This window comes from Tamandua tetradactyla, chromosome 1 (genome assembly GCF_023851605.1).
Source record: "Tamandua tetradactyla isolate mTamTet1 chromosome 1, mTamTet1.pri, whole genome shotgun sequence".
Lineage (NCBI taxonomy): Eukaryota > Metazoa > Chordata > Mammalia > Pilosa > Myrmecophagidae > Tamandua > Tamandua tetradactyla.
This window is the reverse complement of record NC_135327.1, coordinates 59,705,920-59,726,354: the sequence shown is the minus strand read 5'-3', so window position 1 is coordinate 59,726,354 and position 20,435 is coordinate 59,705,920. Positions and strand designations below refer to the sequence as shown.

The 20,435-nt window shown below is 50.9% G+C and overlaps 3 protein-coding genes across 8 annotated transcripts in view; 1 reads left to right on the top strand and 2 right to left on the bottom strand.

Moving 5' to 3' along the window:
* SS18L1 (SS18L1 subunit of BAF chromatin remodeling complex) overlaps positions 1-540 on the bottom strand; it is a 32,872-nt gene extending 32,332 nt beyond the window's left edge. The window contains exon 1 of one of the 2 annotated variants that reach the window (XM_077117057.1): positions 341-540. In XM_077117057.1, coding sequence (XP_076973172.1) covers positions 341-409 — 69 coding nt within the window. In that variant the 5' untranslated portion in view covers positions 410-540. Of the gene's footprint in view, positions 1-119; positions 177-340 lie in introns of those variants that run through there. The other variant, XM_077117072.1, reaches the window with a different exon arrangement.
* A 364-nt stretch (positions 541-904) lies between these two features.
* PSMA7 (proteasome 20S subunit alpha 7) lies at positions 905-7,778 on the top strand. Its single transcript, XM_077117044.1, has 7 exons — positions 905-1,111; positions 3,563-3,689; positions 4,569-4,693; positions 5,392-5,514; positions 6,060-6,179; positions 7,004-7,066; positions 7,554-7,778. The coding sequence occupies exons 1-7, from the start codon at positions 1,016-1,018 to the stop codon at positions 7,644-7,646; spliced, it is 747 nt and encodes a 248-aa protein (XP_076973159.1). The 5' UTR covers positions 905-1,015; the 3' UTR covers positions 7,647-7,778.
* Positions 7,779-9,422: 1,644 nt separating this feature from the next.
* On the bottom strand, positions 9,423-20,222 carry LSM14B (LSM family member 14B). 5 transcript variants are annotated; one of them, XM_077116997.1, is made up of 10 exons: positions 19,920-20,214; positions 18,085-18,248; positions 17,003-17,138; positions 16,088-16,204; positions 13,827-13,994; positions 13,485-13,562; positions 13,081-13,242; positions 12,588-12,738; positions 11,409-11,593; positions 9,423-10,571 (listed from the first exon to the last, which is right to left on the bottom strand). In XM_077116997.1, exons 1-9 carry the CDS (start codon positions 20,044-20,046, stop codon positions 11,422-11,424), a joined length of 1,275 nt encoding a protein of 424 aa, XP_076973112.1. In that variant the 5' UTR covers positions 20,047-20,214; the 3' UTR covers positions 9,423-10,571; positions 11,409-11,421. The 5 variants fall into 5 exon arrangements, 4 of the variants coding, with proteins under 4 accessions (XP_076973112.1, XP_076973119.1, XP_076973128.1 ...); XM_077117004.1 differs by lacking the exon at positions 19,920-20,214 and adding an exon at positions 18,687-19,352; XM_077117013.1 differs by lacking the exon at positions 13,485-13,562 and having other exon boundaries at positions 19,920-20,216.
* Positions 20,223-20,435: the final 213 nt, after the last annotated feature.

Genomic DNA, 20,435 nt, shown 5'->3' with positions numbered 1-20,435 from the left:
AGGTGTGCGCCGCGGAGAGTGGCGCCCGCCGCCGTCCTCGCCATCCAGGCTGGCAGCGTAACTAGACGAGCCCGCGCCCCGGGGCCCCGAGGGGCGGCGGGGAACCCACAGCCTCTCACCCAACCCAGGCATCCCCCGCCGGTCGCTCGGGCCCCTGCCACTCGGACAGCCCCCAACAAAGTTGGCCCGGGCTCGGCGCGCGCGGCTCCGGAAGCGCCCCTGAGGGCACGGCTCGGTGCCCCCGGCGGCCCGGCTGCACACCGCGCTTTGTTCCCGCCGCCCTCCCGCGTCCCGGCACTCGTGCGCACTCGCCAGCACCTGCGGGGCGCCCCACGCCCACCTTCTGGATGGTCTGCTGTGTGACCTCCCCTTTCCCCCTCGGCCGGGCGGACGCGAAAGCCACGGACATGTCGACGGCGCGGGGCTCAGGCCTTAATCATGAGGGGCTTATTCTCCGGCTGCGCTCCGCGGCCGAGGGCTCTCATTCTCCGCAGTCGGTGGGGGGGCGGAGGGGAGGGCGCGGGGGGTGCCGCATCGTGGGCTCGCCCACCCCGACGCCGCCTCCGCACCCTCCGGCCCTCCGGCCCGCGGGCCCTCGCGCCGGCTACGGCAGAGCCCGAGCCCCGCGGTGCGATCCCCAACAACAGCCCAGCACGCCTCGCCCCCACCACCGTCACTGACTGCCCCACCCCCGGCCGGGCCGCAGTGGTTTGTTCCGACCCCGGCGCGGGAGCGCGCCGCACGCCGCCTTACGCCAGCAGCGTAGGGTGCCGGCCGTGTAAAGCAGCGTACGGCGCCAGTAGCGTAAGGTGCCAGCCGCGTACAGCACTAGCAGCGTAAGACGCGAGCAGCGTAGGGCGCCCCCAGCGTAGAGCAGCGTAGGCCGCGAGGGGGCCGGCGGCGGCGGCGGCGCAGTGGCGTCGGGAATCGCGCGGTGCGCAGCGATGAGTGTGCGCTTTTGAGGCGGTGGCGGCCACAGCTCTCCGTCAGCCAGGCTGCGGCCGCGCCTCCGGCCATGAGCTACGACCGCGCCATCACCGTCTTCTCGCCCGACGGCCACCTCTTCCAAGTGGAGTACGCTCAGGAAGCCGTCAAGAAGGGCTCGACCGCGGTGAGGCGGCACCCGGCGGGGTTGGCGGGAGCCCGGGTCCGGGCCTTGCGCGAGGCCGGGGATCCGGGCGGAAGTGGAGCTGGCTGGCCGGCGGCGGGGAGGGCCGGGCTGCCCCTGGGTCGTCGTCGGGAAGGTGCGCGCCCCGGAACAAGCAGGGAGGCCGGGGGACCTGGGGTCATGCCCGGGGGTGGGCGCCCTGGACCCCGCCGCCAGGGCTGCTGTGTTCCCGCGCGTTTCCGTGCTGTGGCCCGCGGTTCCGTGTTGCCGTTTGCGGCGCAGTGTCTCGGAGCCCAGGCTTGGGGCGCCGGCTGCGCGTGTCCGAGCAGGACCTGTGGTAGTGCCGGGGGCGCGGGCGAGCGGCCCAGCCCCGAGCCGCCTTCCCCCTGGCCGCAGAGCGTGTGTTCTCAGTGGGCCCCGGCATGCGTCGCTCGAGTCGCTCTGTCGACCGCCTCGCCTTCGCCTAGGGAGCAGCCTCTTGGTAAATTGCCTCTTAAAGTCAGCGCAGTGACATCAGCGGAGCGCCCGGGGAAGGCACGGCGGCGTCGGTGTCCTTAGACAAACTGGGGAAGTCCTCGTGACCTGCTGTCCCGCTGGGGAAGTGTCGGTGTCGCTTTCTTCTGTTTGCACAGAAAAGCAGAACACGCGCACTGTGTGGGGCCGTTTATTCCCTATAGTTTGGGCTTGGGGCGGCAAGGTGGGCCGTTGAATTTTAATTTGAAGGTCATAAACTGTAGATGTTTACTAGTGGTTTTCAGAAACCGCAGAGGTCCCCGAGAGAAGTGCAGGATTCAAAGTCACTCTCGTCTCTCTTTAGCATCTTTGGTTGTCAGGGTGCACTGTCCCTAGCGCGGCGAGGTGACGCGGTGACGGCCATCTTGGGCCTTCACCTTTGCACTCTGCAGGCCGAGGGAACCTGGGGTGCAGGGATGGTATGTGTGGGTGCTGATGCACGGCGGAGCAACAAGAGAGCTGGGGAGTGTTACAGGTCTTTCCCCACCCGGGGGAAAGGAGAGGGAGGCAGTGGTCCTCATAGGTGGCAGGGCAGGCTGTCCTGGGTCCGAGGCTCAGCAGTGATCCAACCCCTTGTCACTTCATATCTGAGCAGGTACCTCTTGCCAGAACTATCGCGCATGTTGGGTACCCTTGGTGTTGCTGTTTGCAGTTTACACCCATGGTGTCTTTGAGATAGTTGTCTGTTTTCTCATTGGTCAGATTGCATGATAGATTTTTTTTTTTTAATCACCTGGTATTTGAGGGGTTTCAGTGGGTCAAGCAAAGCCACAGCTGGCTGCTGGGGCAGCAAGGGGAGTGGGGATGGGGGGCGGGACAGCCGACTCCTCTCCCAGTGCTGTATAAGTTGAGTTAGGCCAGCAGATAGACCTGGAGCCTGAGTTTCAAGACAACCAAAAATTCAAGAAATGAAAACACTTCAAAAATTCACAGAACTATGTGTGAAAGCTGTGGCTTTGCTTAACCCACCGAGCTCTCTGGGCCTGGGCTTCTTTCCCTCACCATTACTTTGAAGATCATGTAAGACAGAACAAGAGAAAGCCCTTGGAAACTCAAACACATTTTCAGTCAGTGGCGATTTAGGCAGAGGTTATTTGGCAGCGTTTGGAGACGTTTTTGGTGGTCAGGTCTCAGGAGGGGGGTGCTCCTGACATCTTGTGGGTGGCAGCCAGGGGTGCTGCTAGACATCCCACAGTGCCCAGGACGCCCCACAACTGAGAATTACATGCCCTAAAATGCCCATCCTGCAGAGGCTGAGAGACCATGCTCCATGCTCTGAAGTAAGAGGGGATTTTACTTCTCCAACTGTGCCATACATGTCTGTTCCTGTCTTGACTGGAGGGGTTAACTGGCCATCGGTGTTTTTTTGTTTTTTTAATAATGGCCACACCAATTGTCTCCTCTAAAGTGTCAGCTGTGAAAGGGGAGAGTTTGACCTCCCAGTAAATGCTGATACAGTCATCCCTCCATGAAAAGCGGCCCCTCACACAGCTGTGTGCCTTGGCTATTCAGGCACAGAAAAGAGGGGTGGGGGAATAACTCCACAGCTCCAGAAAACACCGCTTCCAGAATACCTGGCTTGAATATCTGGGTCTGGGGCTTAAAGGCCCTCTGCTTTGCTGGTTCATTAGTGTGAAATGATACAGGGTTACAGATTATATGGTGCTTAGTTAGTTATGCTGCCATTGGAACTACATAATGGTCTTTTAAAGGCACAGACAGCATCAGGCACTTTAGGTCAGGATACCTGTGCTGGTTCCACCAGTGACATTTGGGGTGTAATGTCAGCCAATGGAGGAGGGAGGTGCTCCCCCACCTTCTGGGGCTGCTTTCCCCAGGATGTCTGTGATCTATGTTAATGTCTTCTGCTCTTAGTGTTTCTTTGTGTAGGGGCAGAGCCTTATGTTGCTTTCTTAAGTGGTGTGTTGGCTCTCATTGAAGGTTGGTGTTCGAGGAAAAGATATCGTTGTTCTTGGTGTGGAGAAGAAATCAGTGGCCAAACTGCAGGATGAGAGAACGGTGCGGAAGATCTGTGCGCTAGATGACAACGTCTGCATGGCATTTGCAGGTATGTGTCTGGGAACAGTATTCTGCTTCTTAGAGTCCTAGCACAGAGCAGAGCAGTGGAGTCCAGCTTGGGTGGATGGGTTATTACAAGACGGGGGAAGCTGAAAACATTTAAAAGAAATTATTTGGAGGGTACACGGATGGTTACGTGGAAGAATGCTCACTTTCCATGCAGGAGACTTGGGTTCAATTCCTGGACCAGGCATCCCCACTGCCTCCCCCCCGGCCCTGAATAAAAAAGAAAAGAAATTATTTGGAACTGTAAAAAGAGCTGGCCAGAATTTCTTTGGGCCCCTCTCTCAAGTGGCTAAAGCACAAGTCACTAAATAAATAACAGAGCATAGCTGCTGGGCTGTCACAATCACTGTTTATTTTTAGCACTTCACTGTGATTTTCCCATTCCATTTAGTTATGCTCAAGAGAAGGGTCAGGCTTTCTAGAGCGAAGAATGCTCCTATTAAAGGGTCAAATGGAGAGGATGGTGTCCTGCCATTATGAGCAGCAGCAGCAGGATGGTATGCATTGACCATTTGCCCTGTGCTGGAATGTTCTAAGCACTTGGTGTGGATTAACTTATTTCATCCTGAGCAGATCCATTTTAGGGGGGTTCCAGTTCATGTAAACCAAATTAGGGATTAGTTTGTCTTTCAAAGGATTCTTAAGAGGGCTCAGCTAGTGTGTCTAAATGGGGTCTGCTCCACCCTTGTTTTTATATGCCCAGATTTCTCTGCTGTTGGCTACTCCACAGGACCCCGTGGGTTTCAGAGGCAGGTTTTGGCATCTTTGCCAAAGGTTAATTGCTATCCTGCTTGTGTCATCTGTATCACGGGAGCGGGTGGTGTGTGGCAAGGATGGAAACCCTGCTTCCCTGTCATGGCAGGGCTCACCGCCGACGCCAGGATAGTAATCAACAGGGCACGGGTTGAGTGCCAGAGCCACCGGCTAACCGTGGAGGACCCAGTCACGGTGGAGTATATCACCCGCTATATTGCCAGCCTGAAGCAGGTAGGTGCCAACCTGCCTCAGTGCAGCTTCCTTTCATGGAAAGGGTCCCACGTTACTTCATGAGATGTTTACGTGTGTAAGAAAACAAGACTGCGTTTGTCCCAGGGTTTGGTTCTGTTCTTTCATTGTACACCTAGAATTTACTATAACCTAGTCTTCTGTGGCATCTTTGTTATTTTAGTGGTATGGGGCAGTCACAATCTGTGTTTCTGAAGGAAAATAATAGTTTTTGCTTTTGCCTTGCCATTCTGTATGGCTGACAACCAAGCACTTGGGAGGGGACTAGAAGCCCCTTCATTCTGTGGTAATATGCAGTTGGTCCCTAAAACCATTGTAACCAGATAGGGAACATCTGTCCTTCATTAGGATAACTCCCAGGTGGCCTCAGGTGTGCTTTGTGATGCAGTTCTGGTCATGGGCAGGTCACTAAGAATGATGTCTGCAGCTGGACATGCAGAGAGGACAGGAGGAATGTTGAACACTTGGCTAATTTCATTTGTCATTTGGGTTACAGATAACCTGGATGTGGGCATCAAATTTAGAATGTGTTCATCCCTTCACTGGGATTTCTAAGGAAAGCACAATTGTTTAGGGCATTGCTGGTGTTTTTTTTTTTTTTTTTTTAGCTGGTCTTGAGGTCTTAGTGCTATCACCAAGCCAGGAACACAATGTCAGTAATGCATTCTTTTTCCTGCCAGCGCTATACACAGAGCAACGGGCGCAGACCATTTGGCATCTCTGCTCTCATTGTGGGCTTTGACTTTGACGGCACTCCCAGACTGTATCAGACGGACCCCTCTGGCACATATCATGCCTGGAAGGTATGTCGGGAGTGGGAAAAAGGGGCCTGGAGCATCTTTGCAGAAAAATGCCTTTGGGTGTGATTGACAGGCATTAGGCCTCCTCCAAGCCTGAATCGATGACTGGTGATTGTTTAAGTGAACCCAGTCCTGCAAGTGTGTGTATACGCAGCAGACCCTACAAATGTGTGTCTACACGGCAGATGTTCCGTTTATTCTGACCTGTACAATGATACAGGAGCAAAAAAAATTTAACACTGCTGTTTGGAAGAAAGTCAAAGGGATGGCAAGGCACAATATAGTGTAAATTAAAGTCTTTCAGTAATGAGATAAAAGTGTAATCACGTTCTTGTTACAAATGGGTACTAACTTTGAAGAGCCCTTGGTGAAAGAAAGCTGTGGGGCAGGCTCCAGTCCAGTTACCTCGTGCACTGTGCTGCCTCTCACCTGGAGCGCAAGTCAGGCAGAACTGGGGGAGAGGTGAGGGCGGCTGCTGGTGAGCCAGCCCACGCGAGGGTGGTTGCATGGTTGGGCTGTCTCTGACTTGGCCCACACATCTGTCTCAGGCCAATGCCATTGGACGAGGTGCCAAGTCAGTGCGTGAGTTCCTGGAGAAGAACTACACTGACGAAGCCATTGAAGCGGATGACTTGGCCATCAAGCTCGTTATCAAGGCTCTTCTGGAAGTAAGTGTTTGCATTCTGGGTAAGATTAGTGAAGACATGCACATTGGAATGGTGTCTTGGGCTGGATGGAACAGGGTGACTGCTGCAGAGTGTGGGGTTAAACAAGGAAGCATCAAGGTGGGCTAATGGTGATAGCCTCCTGTGTGCCAGGCACTGTCCTATTGCTTATCACAATTAGCATGTTCCTCCATGGAGTAGACACTGTTATCAGCTCTTTCATACAAATAGGACAAATGTACCTGCTTCTAGTCACTAGGAAGCAGCAGAAGCAGGATGTGAACATGGAATGTCATATGTTCTCATCACTGTCACTAGGCCTCTCTGAGGCATTGCGCTACCATTAAAGTCAGGAAATGAAAAGGAAAGAGCTAGAAATCATGCTTGGGCATCACGGCATCTTAGGTTTTGTCAATAGCTGAGGAATGCTAGAGGGGGGAGGCAAAGAAAGGCCTTGAGAAGGGGTAACTGGGAGGGCAGGCTGGAGTTTAGAGGTTGGAACTCAGTGGTGAGAATGGCTGCATGTGGTGGGAGGTTTAGTGCATAGGTTCATGGTCTGAGCAGAGGCCAACTGCCTAGAGACACACGGGGAGATTGTGCACATGTACCCCAAATGAACTTCTCAGGCTTAAATGTCTTTAGGACAAAGGCTTTGGGAGCTGGGGCTTGGGTCTGTGGTTTGGCTGCCCTCCACTTTGGTGACACAGCTTGGTTTGGGGACATACTTTTCACCCCACAAGGTCCTGATGAGGGCTAGTTTTGGTTTGGTCTTGAGGTCAGAGAGGTATGTCTTGCTCTCATTAACTTTCTTTTCTCACCCCTTCAAGGTGGTTCAGTCAGGCGGCAAAAACATTGAGCTTGCTGTGATGAGGCGAGACCAAGCCCTCAAGGTAATACTCACATTTGTTTGTGTTCTTTAGCCTGCTGAAAAAAATGGGCTCTTTATCCCCCAGTTTTCTTTGGTGAGGACAGAGGCAGTGGAAGTTTAGGAAGAAACATGGCCATTTTGCTGAGTGATTTTAGGCTTAGGAAAGAGCTGCCTTCCCAAGCACCCCAAAGATGGATCTTAAAAAAAAAACACTCCAGCCTAAAGCCTCTGCTTGCAAGGCCTCTCTGCACGATAAAAAGCTGTCCACAATTGCACATTTGTTGCTGCCTTTGAAAACCATCAGCTAGGTATAGGCACAGACTGTTGTTAGCTAGATCAGATACATGTGGTCCTATTTTCACAGGAGCCTCTTGTCAAAGACCTGAGTCCAGCTCCACACTGCTACAGGAGCTGGGATACAAACTTTGGCTGGCATCCAGAGCTCCCCTCACCAAAGGAGGGCACTTGTGCAGCTCAAGTGTTGACCATATTTACTTTTCCCCACATAGATTTTAAATCCTGAAGAAATTGAGAAATACGTTGCTGAAATTGAAAAAGAAAAAGAAGAAAACGAAAAGAAGAAACAAAAGAAAGCATCATGATGAATTAAATCTCCTTGCTTGTAGCAATTTTTAAATTCAAATCATGGATGATTCTCAAAATGATGTGTAGGCATCTCCATTCTATTTACCCAAACTGTCAAGGTCCTACAATAAATTTCCATTATTTTTAAACCTTTTTTTTAGGTATAATTTCAATAACTTGTTAGAAAATGTAATCTCATCCCCTTGCTTTTAGTATCTGAGCTTCCGTCGCTGGGCTTTAAGACGGACCAGTTATCTGAGCCCAGGGTTCTTTCTTTTGAGGGTGGTGGAAGGCCCTTCAGTCTAAGCAGCTCCTGGAACGAACTGTGGTTCCTGTGAGGCTACTGTGACACAGTGGTTCTGTGCAGCCACACATCAGAAGTCCTCTCCTTTAGACCTCTGAGCTCAGGACTTTGCTGTCTTTAGAACTTACTCAGGTCTTCTGAGGTAGCAGTGTTGGGGGCATAGAGAGAGACCTCCGTTAAATCTTTCCTCAAATTTCAGAGCAGCCACCTTGTTCAGAACTAGTCTTATCTTCTGTTCCTGGGTATTTCCTACTCTTCCTAGTTTTTTGACCAGGATTCCCCTTTTGGCTTCCATCCCAACAACAGTTTAAATCATGGTCCTAAGCTACCGCTTCACAGAATATCAGTAGCAACCTCTTTAGCCTGAGTGGTTTTGCAGCTGAGTAGTAGGTGCTCAACATCCAGGTTCAACACTGAATTTTTGTTCTGGACTTCGATAAACCCAGGGAGCTTCCTGGCTCGCCACAGCCTGCGGGGGCTGGATGAAGGGCCTTGTGGGTCCTTGGGCTGCCCACTCCAGCCACACTGTTAGCACTTTTAGGCCTCTGCATTTTAATTCTCTTGATCTGGTTCTTGCTTTATGGCCCTTCTCTTTTGCAAGGCAGCACAAATACATTTTGAGGTCAGCATAAAGCATACAATTGTCAGAATTGTCTTTAAAATTTTAATAGCAAGGTGTCTGTTGGCTGTATTCAGAATACCTGTTAGTTCACCCGCTGAATTACTTACTTGTTGCTAACAATTTGTTCAAATTTGAATGACTGTGATCAGTGAAATCAGTACCTAATGGAATGGTTAAGTAGTCTGTTTGGGGCCATCATTTTAACTGCCCAGAAAGGGAAGTCAGCCCAAATCCCTGGCCAGGTCCAAAGGTTATAAACCATTTTTTGCCCATTTAACATTTTTGCTTTGGAACCTAATTAAATCACAGGCATAAACTGCAACAAGCAAATATTTAAGGAATATTAAGTTACTGGAGTTTCTCCTGTTCTTCGCATAATTACTATTTAAAATAACAAAGATAATTGATCATAAGATGAGTAGCAAGCCATCTTAGCTTTTCTGAGTGGCTCCCCGGAGTTAGAAGTCTCACAAAGCTGAGAATACAGACATTTTGGCGAGGCTGGAAGCTGCATTAAGGCAGCATTAGGTGCCATTTCTGAAGGTTTATCTCTGAACTGAAACTGTTGTCCCCTCGCCTGAAACACTCACAAGATTCCTGGAAAGCAGAGCCATCCATCCCAGGTGAGCATGGCCTCTAGTGAGCATAGGCCCAGGCGTCCAGACCAGCCTTCTCAGTCTGGTTCTGAGACCACCAGGGCCCACCCCCCACCCCAATCCTCCCACCCCAAACAGGTACCATCCCTCAAGAGTGGGAATGGTTTTCATAACAGGCAGCCAGTGGAGCTTTGGGCATCATGCCAGAAGTGATTTGAGCAGCAGAGTAGTGAGACTTTTATACTTTAGAGCTATCAGGAAAGGAAAGGACTTTTAGACATTTGCATGTTTATTTATAATCACAATTTACATTACTCCAACAGAGCAGCCCCACTGCTGTTCTAACTCTTAGCCAGTAAGTCCTACAAAAATAAACCCAAGCCTTTACAGTAACTTAATCAATACATAACTAAAACCTTTATAGCTACTTAAAGGGGTTTAGTTACCAAGGTGCTTATTTTCAACAAAATGCCCTGTGAGAGGGACGCATGCTTACACTAAATGTCTGACCCATTTATTCATGCAACAAATTTATATTCCCCACCCTCCCTCCCCCCACCTTTAAAACAAAAACACAAAACTATTTACAACTGAGAGGAAATATGCTTTTGGTCAACTGACCTTGCCCAGGAAAAAAAAAAAGACTGGCTCATTTCCAAAAGAGATGAGAACACTCAAGAGCATTCTGCCAGAGTCCAACACTGAACTGAATGACATCTGAGACGGGCAGGTTAAGGAGGGCCCTATGGGGACACAGGGCTCCACAGGTGCCAGCTAAGCAGCTGGTGTTTAGGGCCCCTCTTCCTTTGCCCAGGAGTCACCCCCTGTTCTTTCCTACCCCCTGCCAACCCCAACCTTGCTAACTATACACTAGACGTCAGGGTACGCTGGTTCACTTTCACAACATGATCCGTGCAATGCCCCACTTCCCTGCCCGGGCCCCACCCCCACCCCTTACTCCTGCCCTGTGTGGGCCCTGACTCCTGAGACCACGCCCAGCAGTGGGGGTGCCAGGCCAGCAGCACCAAGGAAGACACACTTGGCTGCTGCATCTGCCAGATGAGATTTGGTTCCACTTTAAAGTCAAAGCTGTCATTAAAAGAAAAGTCATCAAGTGAGGGTCCAGCTTGAGCTACAGAAACCTTTCTGCAAAATACTAAAACCTTAGAATTAGGCTGTGTGCAACTGCAAAGGAAAAATAGGCCAAGACACCTCAAAGAGGTTACCCATGAACACTTCCCCAAAAAATAAGTGGTTCTAACTCAGACCATGTCCAAGTTCAATTAAGTCCAAACACAAGTAGTATGGGAATCTTCCAAACTTGGTAAACAAAGTGACCCATTTCTCCCCGCAATAAGTGCAGCATTTTCTGTGTGTCCTTCTATACACAGCTTCATGTCTGTGCTGCTTCAGGAGGAGCCTGTGAGAAAACAGACACTAAGTTGGTTTCTCAAAGTTAACACACTTAGCACATTCTGGAATGCAGCTGCCCAACAGAAGGCTGGCACTGTGGCTTCTGACCAGGAGCTGCTCACCCTCCTTCCCTCTCTGGCTCAGGCCAGCCTTCCCAGACCTGTCTATCACGGCCCAAACCAGGGCTTGGCAGCATCAGGCACACCTATAAGCGCACTCACTGCACCCCACACAGGCTTCTCAAACCTTACCCTGGGGACTGTTAAAAACGCAACTGATAGCTGTCAATAATAGGAGAATATAAGGGGTATGGGATTTTTTCCCTCAGAAGAAATGAGAATGTTCTCACACTGAACTTTGTGATTATACCAAAAGCCACTGATTGCACAAGTAGGATGGATTATATGGTGTGTGGATAAAACTTTTAAAAAAAAGTGGTTTCTAGGCCAAGTCAAATCTTAGTACACCACTGATAAATTTTAACTGTAAAGGAAATAAAGCCTTTGTATTAATTAAAAAAAAAAGAAAGACAGCTGATGCATACCCTGGAATCCCCTGGAGTGCTGACCACACTGGGGCCCGGCCCTCCCTAGAATCCAGCTTAGTTGGTCCATACTGGAGCTGGGGGCTGTTGTCTCTAAGGGCTCCCCAGGAAACTGAAGAGCTCAAGGCCTTTTGGCCTTGTCACCTTGAGGCTTTTCTTCTTCCAGGAAGATGGAGAGAAAACTAACCGCTCCCTGGTACCTCATCTCCTACTAGACAGGCTCCTCTCTAGATACTGTTGCCCCAACTGCCTCCCACCAAGAGCCCACACATTCTCCATCTAGAAAATACCCTTACTCACCTTCGGGTACTCTTTACACCCTGCCAGTCCCAGCTCGGTGGGACGTTGGATTGCGACGAGCTGTACCATTGCCTCTGCCCCCACGAAATCCACCTCGGAAACTACGGCCACGAAGAAACCTCCCTGACACCCCAAAGGTCTCCGTATTGAGCTTCCTCTCTTCGGCCCACGTAGTACGCCTGGAACTAAACCACACAAAAGGTACATGAGAATCACAACTGCTGCTGGCATCATTCATAGCCCTGAGTGATGCTTCTTCCTCAGAAAGCCAAGGAAAACACAGGTTGTTCCTGGAGCCACCCTATGGGGTCAGTGACCGGTCACAAACTTGGAGACCAAAACACCAACACAGGGCTCCTGGCCATCCTACAAACTACCACAGGCTCGGCTGCTCAGTAGAAACTCACCCTCTGCCCACTATGCTGAGCACCTGACACTGGTGTGCTTGGTGGGGGCACACCCCAGATCCTACCAGGAGAAGTAGGGCGGGCCGAGATAGACTGGGTCCCTGAGAAGATGGTGCTTATGCTTTAAGTGGTGGGGGAGTTATGAGAACACAGAACCAACACTCCCTGATGGTGCTAAAGTTTGCATCTCTTGCCTGGACCCCTCTCCATGAACCCCAGTCTCCTAAATCCACCTCTGTACCCAGCTGGGATATTTAATAGGCAGTTCAAATTCAACACATCTGAAACAGCTCCTCTTCTGCCCCAAAACCTTTGACACCCACAGGCTTACTCATTAAGAAACAGTAACTTCATCCTTCAGTTACCTAAGCCAAAAACCTTGGAGTCATTCTATATTCTTCTCACATCCTTATCAGTAAATCCTGTTAGCTCTACCGTCTTGATGGATTCAGAATCCAATCATTCTCACTACCACCATCATTAACCTATTCCAAGACATCCTGATTACTACAAAAATCTCTGGACTGGCCACCCAGCTTCAGTCTCAACAAGCAGGCTGGGAGCCTGTCAGATCACATCACTTCTCAGCTCAGCACCCTCGAGAGCTTCCCACAGCACTCAGAATTAAAGCCACAATCATTACAATGACACACAAAACCTACTCAAACCTACCTCCTCTCCCACCCTCTTGCTCTTCAAGGCGTGCCACTACAGTGTGGTCCTGTTCAGACAAGCAGAATGAGTGTTTTCCACCAATTCACTCAGACCTTACCTGGTCTTGAGCTCAGAGGAGATATTGTCAAAGAACGACTTGGACTTATCATAGTAGCAGTTAGGCCCCAGAAGGTCCTCCTCGGCTGAGGTCTCATCATTTGGAGTCACCACCGCAGGGTCTTTCTCTTCCCCTTTCTCTGCTTTGTCATCTAGAAGAAAAGCCAATGCATTAAAAGGCAGGGGAAGCAAACAGCCCATTTTCTTTCAGGGTGGTCCCATCACTGGGGATCCACCTGGCAGCCACATGGTACGACACTGTTAAAAGACATCTTGCCTAAGTGTCTTAAGCTAAGTGGAAATCTCTTAGAACCTCCTCCCATGGTCTCTGCCTTCTTCCACGAGGACTATTTTCCTGTTAACCCCATCCAGAAGACGACTATCACCTCGAAACCTCCTTAGCAGACACTTCTTCCAGACTGATCACTCCAGTTAGTCTATGAGGCACTCTACAGATGCTTCTGGAGGGACACTGCTTTCATAATGGGTCAGACCTTTAAAATTCAGCTTCTTCTTAAATTCTTTGTCAAGTTCCTCTCGGTTGAACTGAGCATTTGCACTCTCAAAATCAAAGTCGCCTTCAAACTTGATTGTGTTTTCTTTAACGTTGGTTGGGCGGTTCTGTCCTCGGGAGCGATTCCTCGTTCGCCTGTTCCCTGTGAAAGAGAGAGGAGGGGACACCCATGGTTGAAGGGACCCACCAACCCGAGGAGATGATTTCAAGAAAGTTTTCCAAAGTTTACTTAGTGCTGGAGACCTAAGAATTAAGGGTGCACACTGGTGACAGCAAGCGAGGGACATGGCCTGCTGAAGCTATGACTCAGTGCAGGGCAGATGGAAGCAGAGCTCAACTGGGCCACACGTGGCCCCCCAGAGCTGGAACGGCAACAGCTCTTACCTGGTCTCCTCCTCTGAGGCCTTCTGTTCTCGTCATTCACCTGCCCTTGACTTTGCACAGCTGCAGGCTGAGCTACATCTAAGGCGCAAAAGAAAAGATTAAGGCAAAGCTCCTATAGAAGCAGAAACCCAGCAAAGGAAGCAAAGCACCACCAGGCTGGGCCGGCAACATAGCACAGCACCAGGAAGGGCTGAGCAGAAGAGGCAGCTGCTTCAAGAGGCCTGCCCTACAAAAAGGATACAGGATTTTAAGATTTAGGTTTATTTTTTGTTTTAATAACCCTGGGAAGTAGTGTACCACTTTTACATCAAACAAATTCCAGGGGAGTTAAATATTCAATACCACTGGCGGTCTTGCTGCTCGGCTGGGTCTGGCGACCGTTGAGCTGCATCCCTGTGGTGCCCTTGCCAGGTAACAGCTTTTTGGCGTTCAGGTGATCGACAGAACCAGTCTGGACAGCCTGTTCCACCATAGGGCTCTTGCCAACTGGGACGGATGGAAAAGCAGCTCCTGAGTTGGGGAGGGGAAGAGGGTTTAAAAACAGAAAAAAGGAGAAAGCCTTACCTTCTAGCTATTTCCCTTCTGGCTGGCAAATCAAGCAGGAAAGGAAGGAAACTGCCTAGATAAGTTCCAGTAAAACCCAGGCAAAGCTTCCCCAGACTGGGCCATCCATTCTGATGCTAGCTCAGGCAGCAAAAGCCAGCCAAGGCCCAACAGCGCCAGCCAGCACTGAAGGAAGGCACCTCAAGGAAGTAAACTACTCCCCGCCTACAAAGGCGAGCCTCCCAGACGGCTTAGAACAGTTTCCTAAAACTATACAGGCTCTGACCCAGAGGGGGCTCAATGGTCCCAAGATAGGATCTGAGAATCTGCTTGTTCTGTGGCATGTTAGAGAAGAACCAGCCCAATATGCACCTTCTAGAAAAAGTGGTCAGTCTTTGCAGTTTAATTCTAGAATACTGTAGTTTTTGCTAAATACAAAAAAAAAAAGGTGAAGTAAGAAGAGCTGCAATTCAGAGAAAGTACCAGCTCACCTTCCTTTCAAGAGTAAAGGTTCATCGTAAAGAAATGAAGGGTTCCCAGGCTGTCCTAAGCACATGGAGATGAAAGCTCAGAAGCCCAGCCCCACAGGAGGTTCCCATGACACAAGACAAGCCTAACAGGACAAGGAAAGCGAGACATACCACACACAACCCATCCATCGCCTCCCTTTCCTCCCCCAAGCTCCTGGGTCTGTGGGTACTGTTTAGATGGGGCAATTCTGGACAGGGAAGAGGGGCAGAGGTATGAGACAGGGTGAGCCCTAAGTTTGAGTAACTTCACTGAAGGGCAGCCCAACAAAAGATAAACACTGGGTACTTCATCTTATTTTTTATATAGGACAGAAACTAGGGAAATGAATGGGAAAAAATTCACTGTAACCAGACCACCAGAAGCACTCATAGGACAGGTTGGGAAGGGTGTTATATGTAAGAATGTATAAGTGTTCTTTATAATGAGAATTAGTCTATACGACCTTCTCTATCATCTCACTCAACATCTTGACCTTTCTTAAGAGACAAACACAATTTAAGCCCAGTTCACACTCATACTGTAATTGGATGGGACAATTTTGGACTCTTTTGCTTTTTATAAAACAAAACCAATTAAAAAAAAAAAACCTATCTTACCCTATGAGGAGCTGTATGTAAATGGTTTAAAAACAATGAAATTCCCTAATGTACTTTTCAAGTGGAAAAAATATACTACTTCTAGAAATCTGGCACGCTGGAGCTGAGGCACAATGCAGAAGCTAGCATGTACCCAGGGACAGAATGACAGCAGCTGTGTGTGCTTATGAAAGCTTGAGTTATGATCTCGGATTAAGATCATGGAAGAGTGGTGGCTCTGGCTTGTGGCAAAGCACACGGTACCATACATACAGCAGATGTGCACGGGAATCATCAAGGTGAAGATTAGAATTTCAGTTAAAGAAAAAAGAAGAATGTTGGTAAGTAATGAAGCCCCTCCAGGTGCTTGCACCCCACAGAAAGGGGTCCACACTCACACCAACATGCTGCCCATCAGCCCACCACTTGCTCACCTGGGCAAAGAGCTCAGGCCAGTCACCCAATTTTTTAAAGGGGCTTCATTTTATGAAGACTTTTAATGAAGCCCCCAGTTTTGAATGCCTTTAACTGGCAACCTATGTCTGGCACAGATCAAAGACAACACAGGGAGGCTCCACTGCAGTTTTAAACAGCAGCCCTCAGTCCAGACATAAGACCCCCACCAATATAACCTGTTAGTACAAATCAAAACCCCATGGAAACTGCTTTTTGTAAACAGTGAGTTTTCCCACACACGGTAGCTGTGGCACAGGTCAAAACAGACTCTGGATCCAAGGTGAGTGGAGCAGTGTTAGGGCAATTCTTTGTCACCCTTCTCTAATTCTGTGGTAGTTGATAAATTGGGACTGAGTGCTGGGCCAAACCGAAGCAGCCTAATGGATCCATAGGCATAGCAAATTATCTGCCACAGTTACTGTCACTCTGTTCCAGTTTACCCCCTTGCTCTTAGGATGGTTTGCAAAACGGCATGCAGTTCTCCAAGACTGCTGTTACCCTTGGAAGTGAGCTGATGTGGCTCTGAGGACATGTCAAGCTCTGAAACAGGTTGTGGAGATGGAGAAGAACTAGGGCTTGAAGCAGCGGCTGAGGCTGGAGGGCTTACCAACTTCTCTAAAAGAAGATAAAGGAGAAAAGAGCAAAAACAGAAGTATAAAGTAAGTAATGGTACACTTGTCGTGTGTCTAGCAAACTTGGAAAGAGCCAAGCAACCTCCCGTAAAACACTTTGCTCAAATAAGCATATTTTAGAAACATGAGTCAGGCCAAGAAGTGTACCTATCACACTCGGAATTGCAATCAAGCCAAACCAGACTTTTGGTAGCAAGTGACCCAAAGAACTCATTTCAGACCTAGTCATAGTGCCCCCTGCCTTTGGCCACCTTACCGCTAGATTCACAAGCAAGAGTGGGCAAACTGTCTGCCAATTTAACGCTCTGAATTCACCTGCCAAGATATGTCCAGGTCAAGGACAAGGGAGAACGTGTATAGAATAGAATATTATTCTGAGGTTATTCAACCATGGTTGAAACTTAATTTTTGAGCAAGTAATTTTCAGTACAAAGGATCTAAGAGGTGGGTGCTGAATTTAATATTTATAGGCTTACAAATGTGCAAATGGTTAGAACTTATATGTAACTGTACATATCAGGTATCTATTCACTAAAGCAGACGTACCAGGACTTCCACCCAGATCCAGGCTGACATCCCAAAGGAACGTGCTCCTCAGCTCAGACCTCGGCCTGCCACCCAGAACTGAGCAGTTACTAAACTTTCTAACTAGCTGACATTTCACCAGATAATTTACAAAGTTTATATTAAAATACAGTCTGCGAGGTGAACACAACAGGAGCCCAGGCCTGGAGCTCAGCATCCTAGCACTCGCGCACACCAGATGGAGACGGCTACTCACCGAGGCCTAGGGAAGCGGCGTACTGCTGGCTTAGCAGGGAGCTGGCCGCCAGCTGGCTGTAGGGCGGCATCCCTCGGAAGGGGCTGTAAGGCACATGTTGCTGGAAGGACGATGCCGAGGCAGAGCCCAGAGAAGACTGAACAATGAGACACACACAAGAGCAACGCAAGAGCTTTTGTTCAGACAGGAAAAAGTCACTCTATTGAGCACTCCTAAAATGACTAATGAGTCCTTAAGACTGTGAGCTTCCATCCAGTAAGGTTTAAGCTGCATTTTCCAGGAAATTTCTTTCCCAGCTCTACCTGGGAGTGTCCACATCATTCTGATAAGAATTTCCTTTAAACCAATTAAAACATTCTAATGGCTCCCCCACTGCCATTAGGTAGCGTCTCCATAACACGACTAAAACACCACCCATGATTTGGGCTCCCTTCCATGCACAGAGCTGTATCTGTGTGGATGGAGAACTCCTGCAGTTCCCAAGTGGCCACCTCTCTTGCCCTGATGTCTTCACGAGTACTGCTGCTGCAGCTGGGCTGACCTTTCCCACCTCCTTCACCTGACACAGGTGCCTTCCTCCTCCCAAGTCTCTAAGGACCCTCCCTCCAAACCGTTCATAAGTCTGGCCCAGGTGCTTCTCCACACACTCCCACGGCCGACCACACCTCCTACCTGCTGGTGCGTGTGCTCAGCCCCAGAAGAGCCAATAAATACTTACGTTAACAAGAAATCATCAACCTGTTCCCCAATCCCAGCGGGCTGGGATGTGGCTTGTGTCACACAGCACACCAGCATCTCTCCTGAAACTCACACCCTCCATTTGGGCTTTAGCTGCATCCCACCAAAAACTACAGAAAGTACTGTTCCTTAAGCACCTCCTTCTTTGCAAGGGGCCAGCGACAGCCCACACTCCATGAATTAAGGGCTTCCACAGGACACCAACTGCCCAAAGATTAAACCACTTTTCGTTAGAAGGCTCTTTCTCGAGTTAAACAACACTCAAATCAGACAGCAACAGAAGCTCTATTTGGAACTAGCACATCATAGAGACCATGCCCACATGAGCATAGTGACACACTTACTTGAACAATAGCCGGATCCTGAGGGAGTGTGTGTTGAGCTTTCGGAGGTTCACACACAGTAATATCTTTGATATCACTTCCCCGGAAAATGATGTACTCATAGATTTCCTCTCTTGGGGGAGCAGGCCTATCTGTGGGGCGGTCTTCAGTACCAAAGGACCTCACTTAGGAGTTGAGAAAGAGAAGTGTTAAGTTGTCCTTAGCCAAGTGCATCCGGTCAATTTTCCAACATTGTATGTAAGCTCTGGAGCCTCCCAAAAGACAGGAGGCTAAAAGTGCAGAGGACACTCAAGGCCCTGACCCTGGCCACAGGACAGCACCACTTAACCCGGCTCTTCAGTGGAAAAACCTACAAGAGACATCAGCTGGTGCTTTGCCAGGAAAGTTCTAGGTGAACGTGAAGCTCACCATTCTCAAGTGCAGCACACCCATGGGCAGGGCTCTCAGCAAAACAAGGTTTGCTTGGCAAACCTCCCCGCTCACCACTGATTTGGCAGATCAAGCAGCCCAACAGCTGTTTTTCTGCCTGAAATCGCACCATGCAACATCCCTGGGGATTCTGTTTTCCTCAGGAGAGAAACTGGTGAGACTGCTATCCTCACCTTCCACATCTGAAACCACAGGAGGAGGAGGTCCCAGAAACTGGACAGACAACATTAGCTTCTGATCCTTTAAAGAAATTCTGAGCTAAGATTCCTCCTTGGGGTATTAACCCCAACAGGCAGAGCTCAAGGGCTCAAGTTTTTTCTTTGTTGATTTCTAGGACAGAGCTGGGCTCCACCGCAGCGTCTATATTACATGATCACAACTACTCCCTTCTAGGGACACGTTCCGTGACTCAGTTTCTCTAATTGGGATCGCACGCGAAATGTAGTAATGTACCAATAGTACCGGTGAGCATGACACTTTTATAAAATGCTGGATGACTGACTGCATTCTGCAGGCCTGGTACCTGACTCTTCAGGACATGCCTAGACACCCAAAGGTTCCATTTCGGGCCCATCCCCACCGAACTCTCTCCCCAAAGGGCAAGGGAAGTGCACAACCCATTTTCTCTAAGGCTAGCTTCTGCCTCAAAACAAGCTCAAAAAATATTCTGACTAATCTAAAATCACAAGAGAGCAGCCTTCTCAGGGCTCCCAGCGGCTTCAGTGTAGTTACTAGAGCCGATACGGTGGGTCACAAAAAAAGGATAAGGCCCACAGTCTAGAAGACTGGATCATGGGAGGAAAACGGCTTAAACTCGGGTGATATTCCTTCCAGCAGGAGACTCCGCTAAACCGCCTAATCGGTTGCAAAAGGGCTTGTGGATTGTGTTTTCTCACCCCACGGCTCCCCGGAAGGCCCGGGGAGACTCCGCAGCCACTCGCCCCGCCCCTCCGCTTATCCCGCAGGGGGCTGGGTCCCCGGAACCAGCGGCCCCTCAGCCCCAGGTCCCTCTAGGCCGCGAATCTTGCGCGGAGTCCCCTCCCGCTCAAACCAAGCGCGCCCCCGTTCCTCGCCCTCGTCCCCCAACTCCTCACCCTCGCTCCCCCCACCCCGCCGCGGCCGAGCGGCCGGCGCACAATAACGCTGCGGGCGGAGCGCGGGCGAGGCCATTGTGCGGCGGGCCGAGCGCGCTCGCAGGGCTGGGGCTGCCCGGGATTCCTCGCGGGCCCCCGCCGCGACCCGGAGACCCCAGTGCGGATAAGGGCGCAGCGCGGGCAGGGCCGGGGCTCCGCTGGCCCGGGACCCGGCTGGTGGCAGCAGGCGGGGGCGCGACGCAGGCCTCGGGGGCCGCCCCGGGGCGGTTGGGACGCCCGGGGCGGGGCGCAGGCCTCCCGTGGGGCCGGTACCTTTGGCGAGAGCCACGGTGGAGTTGTCGGTGTCGATGGTGTAAAGGATGCCCTCGTAGCGGATCTGCGCCTTGGAGATGAGGCTGATCTTGCTGCCCAAATACGGGGTGCCCGAGGAGCCGCTCATGGCGGCGGGCGGGGGCGGGGCGGACAGGCCGCAGCCGCTCCTCCTAGCGCTCGCCGCGCCGCCGCTCTGCACTCCTCACCCCGCCGCCGCCGCCCCCTCAGCGCCTCCTCACCGCCGCCCCAGGGTCCTGCGCCAGGAACCGGGCGAGCGAAGGCGGGGCGCGCGCGGCCGGGACTCAGAGCGCAGCGCGAGGGAGGAGGGGCGCCGCAGCCTCATCCGGGACCTCGCGCCACAACGCTCCGCCCCCGCACGCTCACCTCCTATTGGCGCGCGGCGTCTCCCCCTCTTTAAATATGGCCGCGCTACCGCCTCGGGGGGGGGGGGCGGGCCCGGGCCCTGCGCCTGCGCACTTCGGCGTCGCCGGCCCGCGAAGAGCTTTCCCCTGCTCT

Coding starts and splice junctions, on each gene's coding strand:
- LSM14B (XM_077116997.1), bottom strand. CDS start 20,046: ATGAGCGGCTCCTCGGGCACCCCGTATTTGGGCAGCAAGATCAGCCTC. Junction 17,139..18,084: donor AGGATCCGGCTATTGTTCAA/GTAAGTGTGTCA, acceptor CTCATTGTTCAG/TCTTCTCTGGGCTCTGCCTC. Junction 16,205..17,002: donor CGCCGCTTCCCTAGGCCTCG/GTGAGTAGCCGT, acceptor ATCTTCTTTTAG/AGAAGTTGGTAAGCCCTCCA.
- PSMA7 (XM_077117044.1), top strand. CDS start 1,016: ATGAGCTACGACCGCGCCATCACCGTCTTCTCGCCCGACGGCCACCTC. Junction 4,694..5,391: donor ATATTGCCAGCCTGAAGCAG/GTAGGTGCCAAC, acceptor TTTTCCTGCCAG/CGCTATACACAGAGCAACGG. Junction 5,515..6,059: donor GCACATATCATGCCTGGAAG/GTATGTCGGGAG, acceptor CATCTGTCTCAG/GCCAATGCCATTGGACGAGG.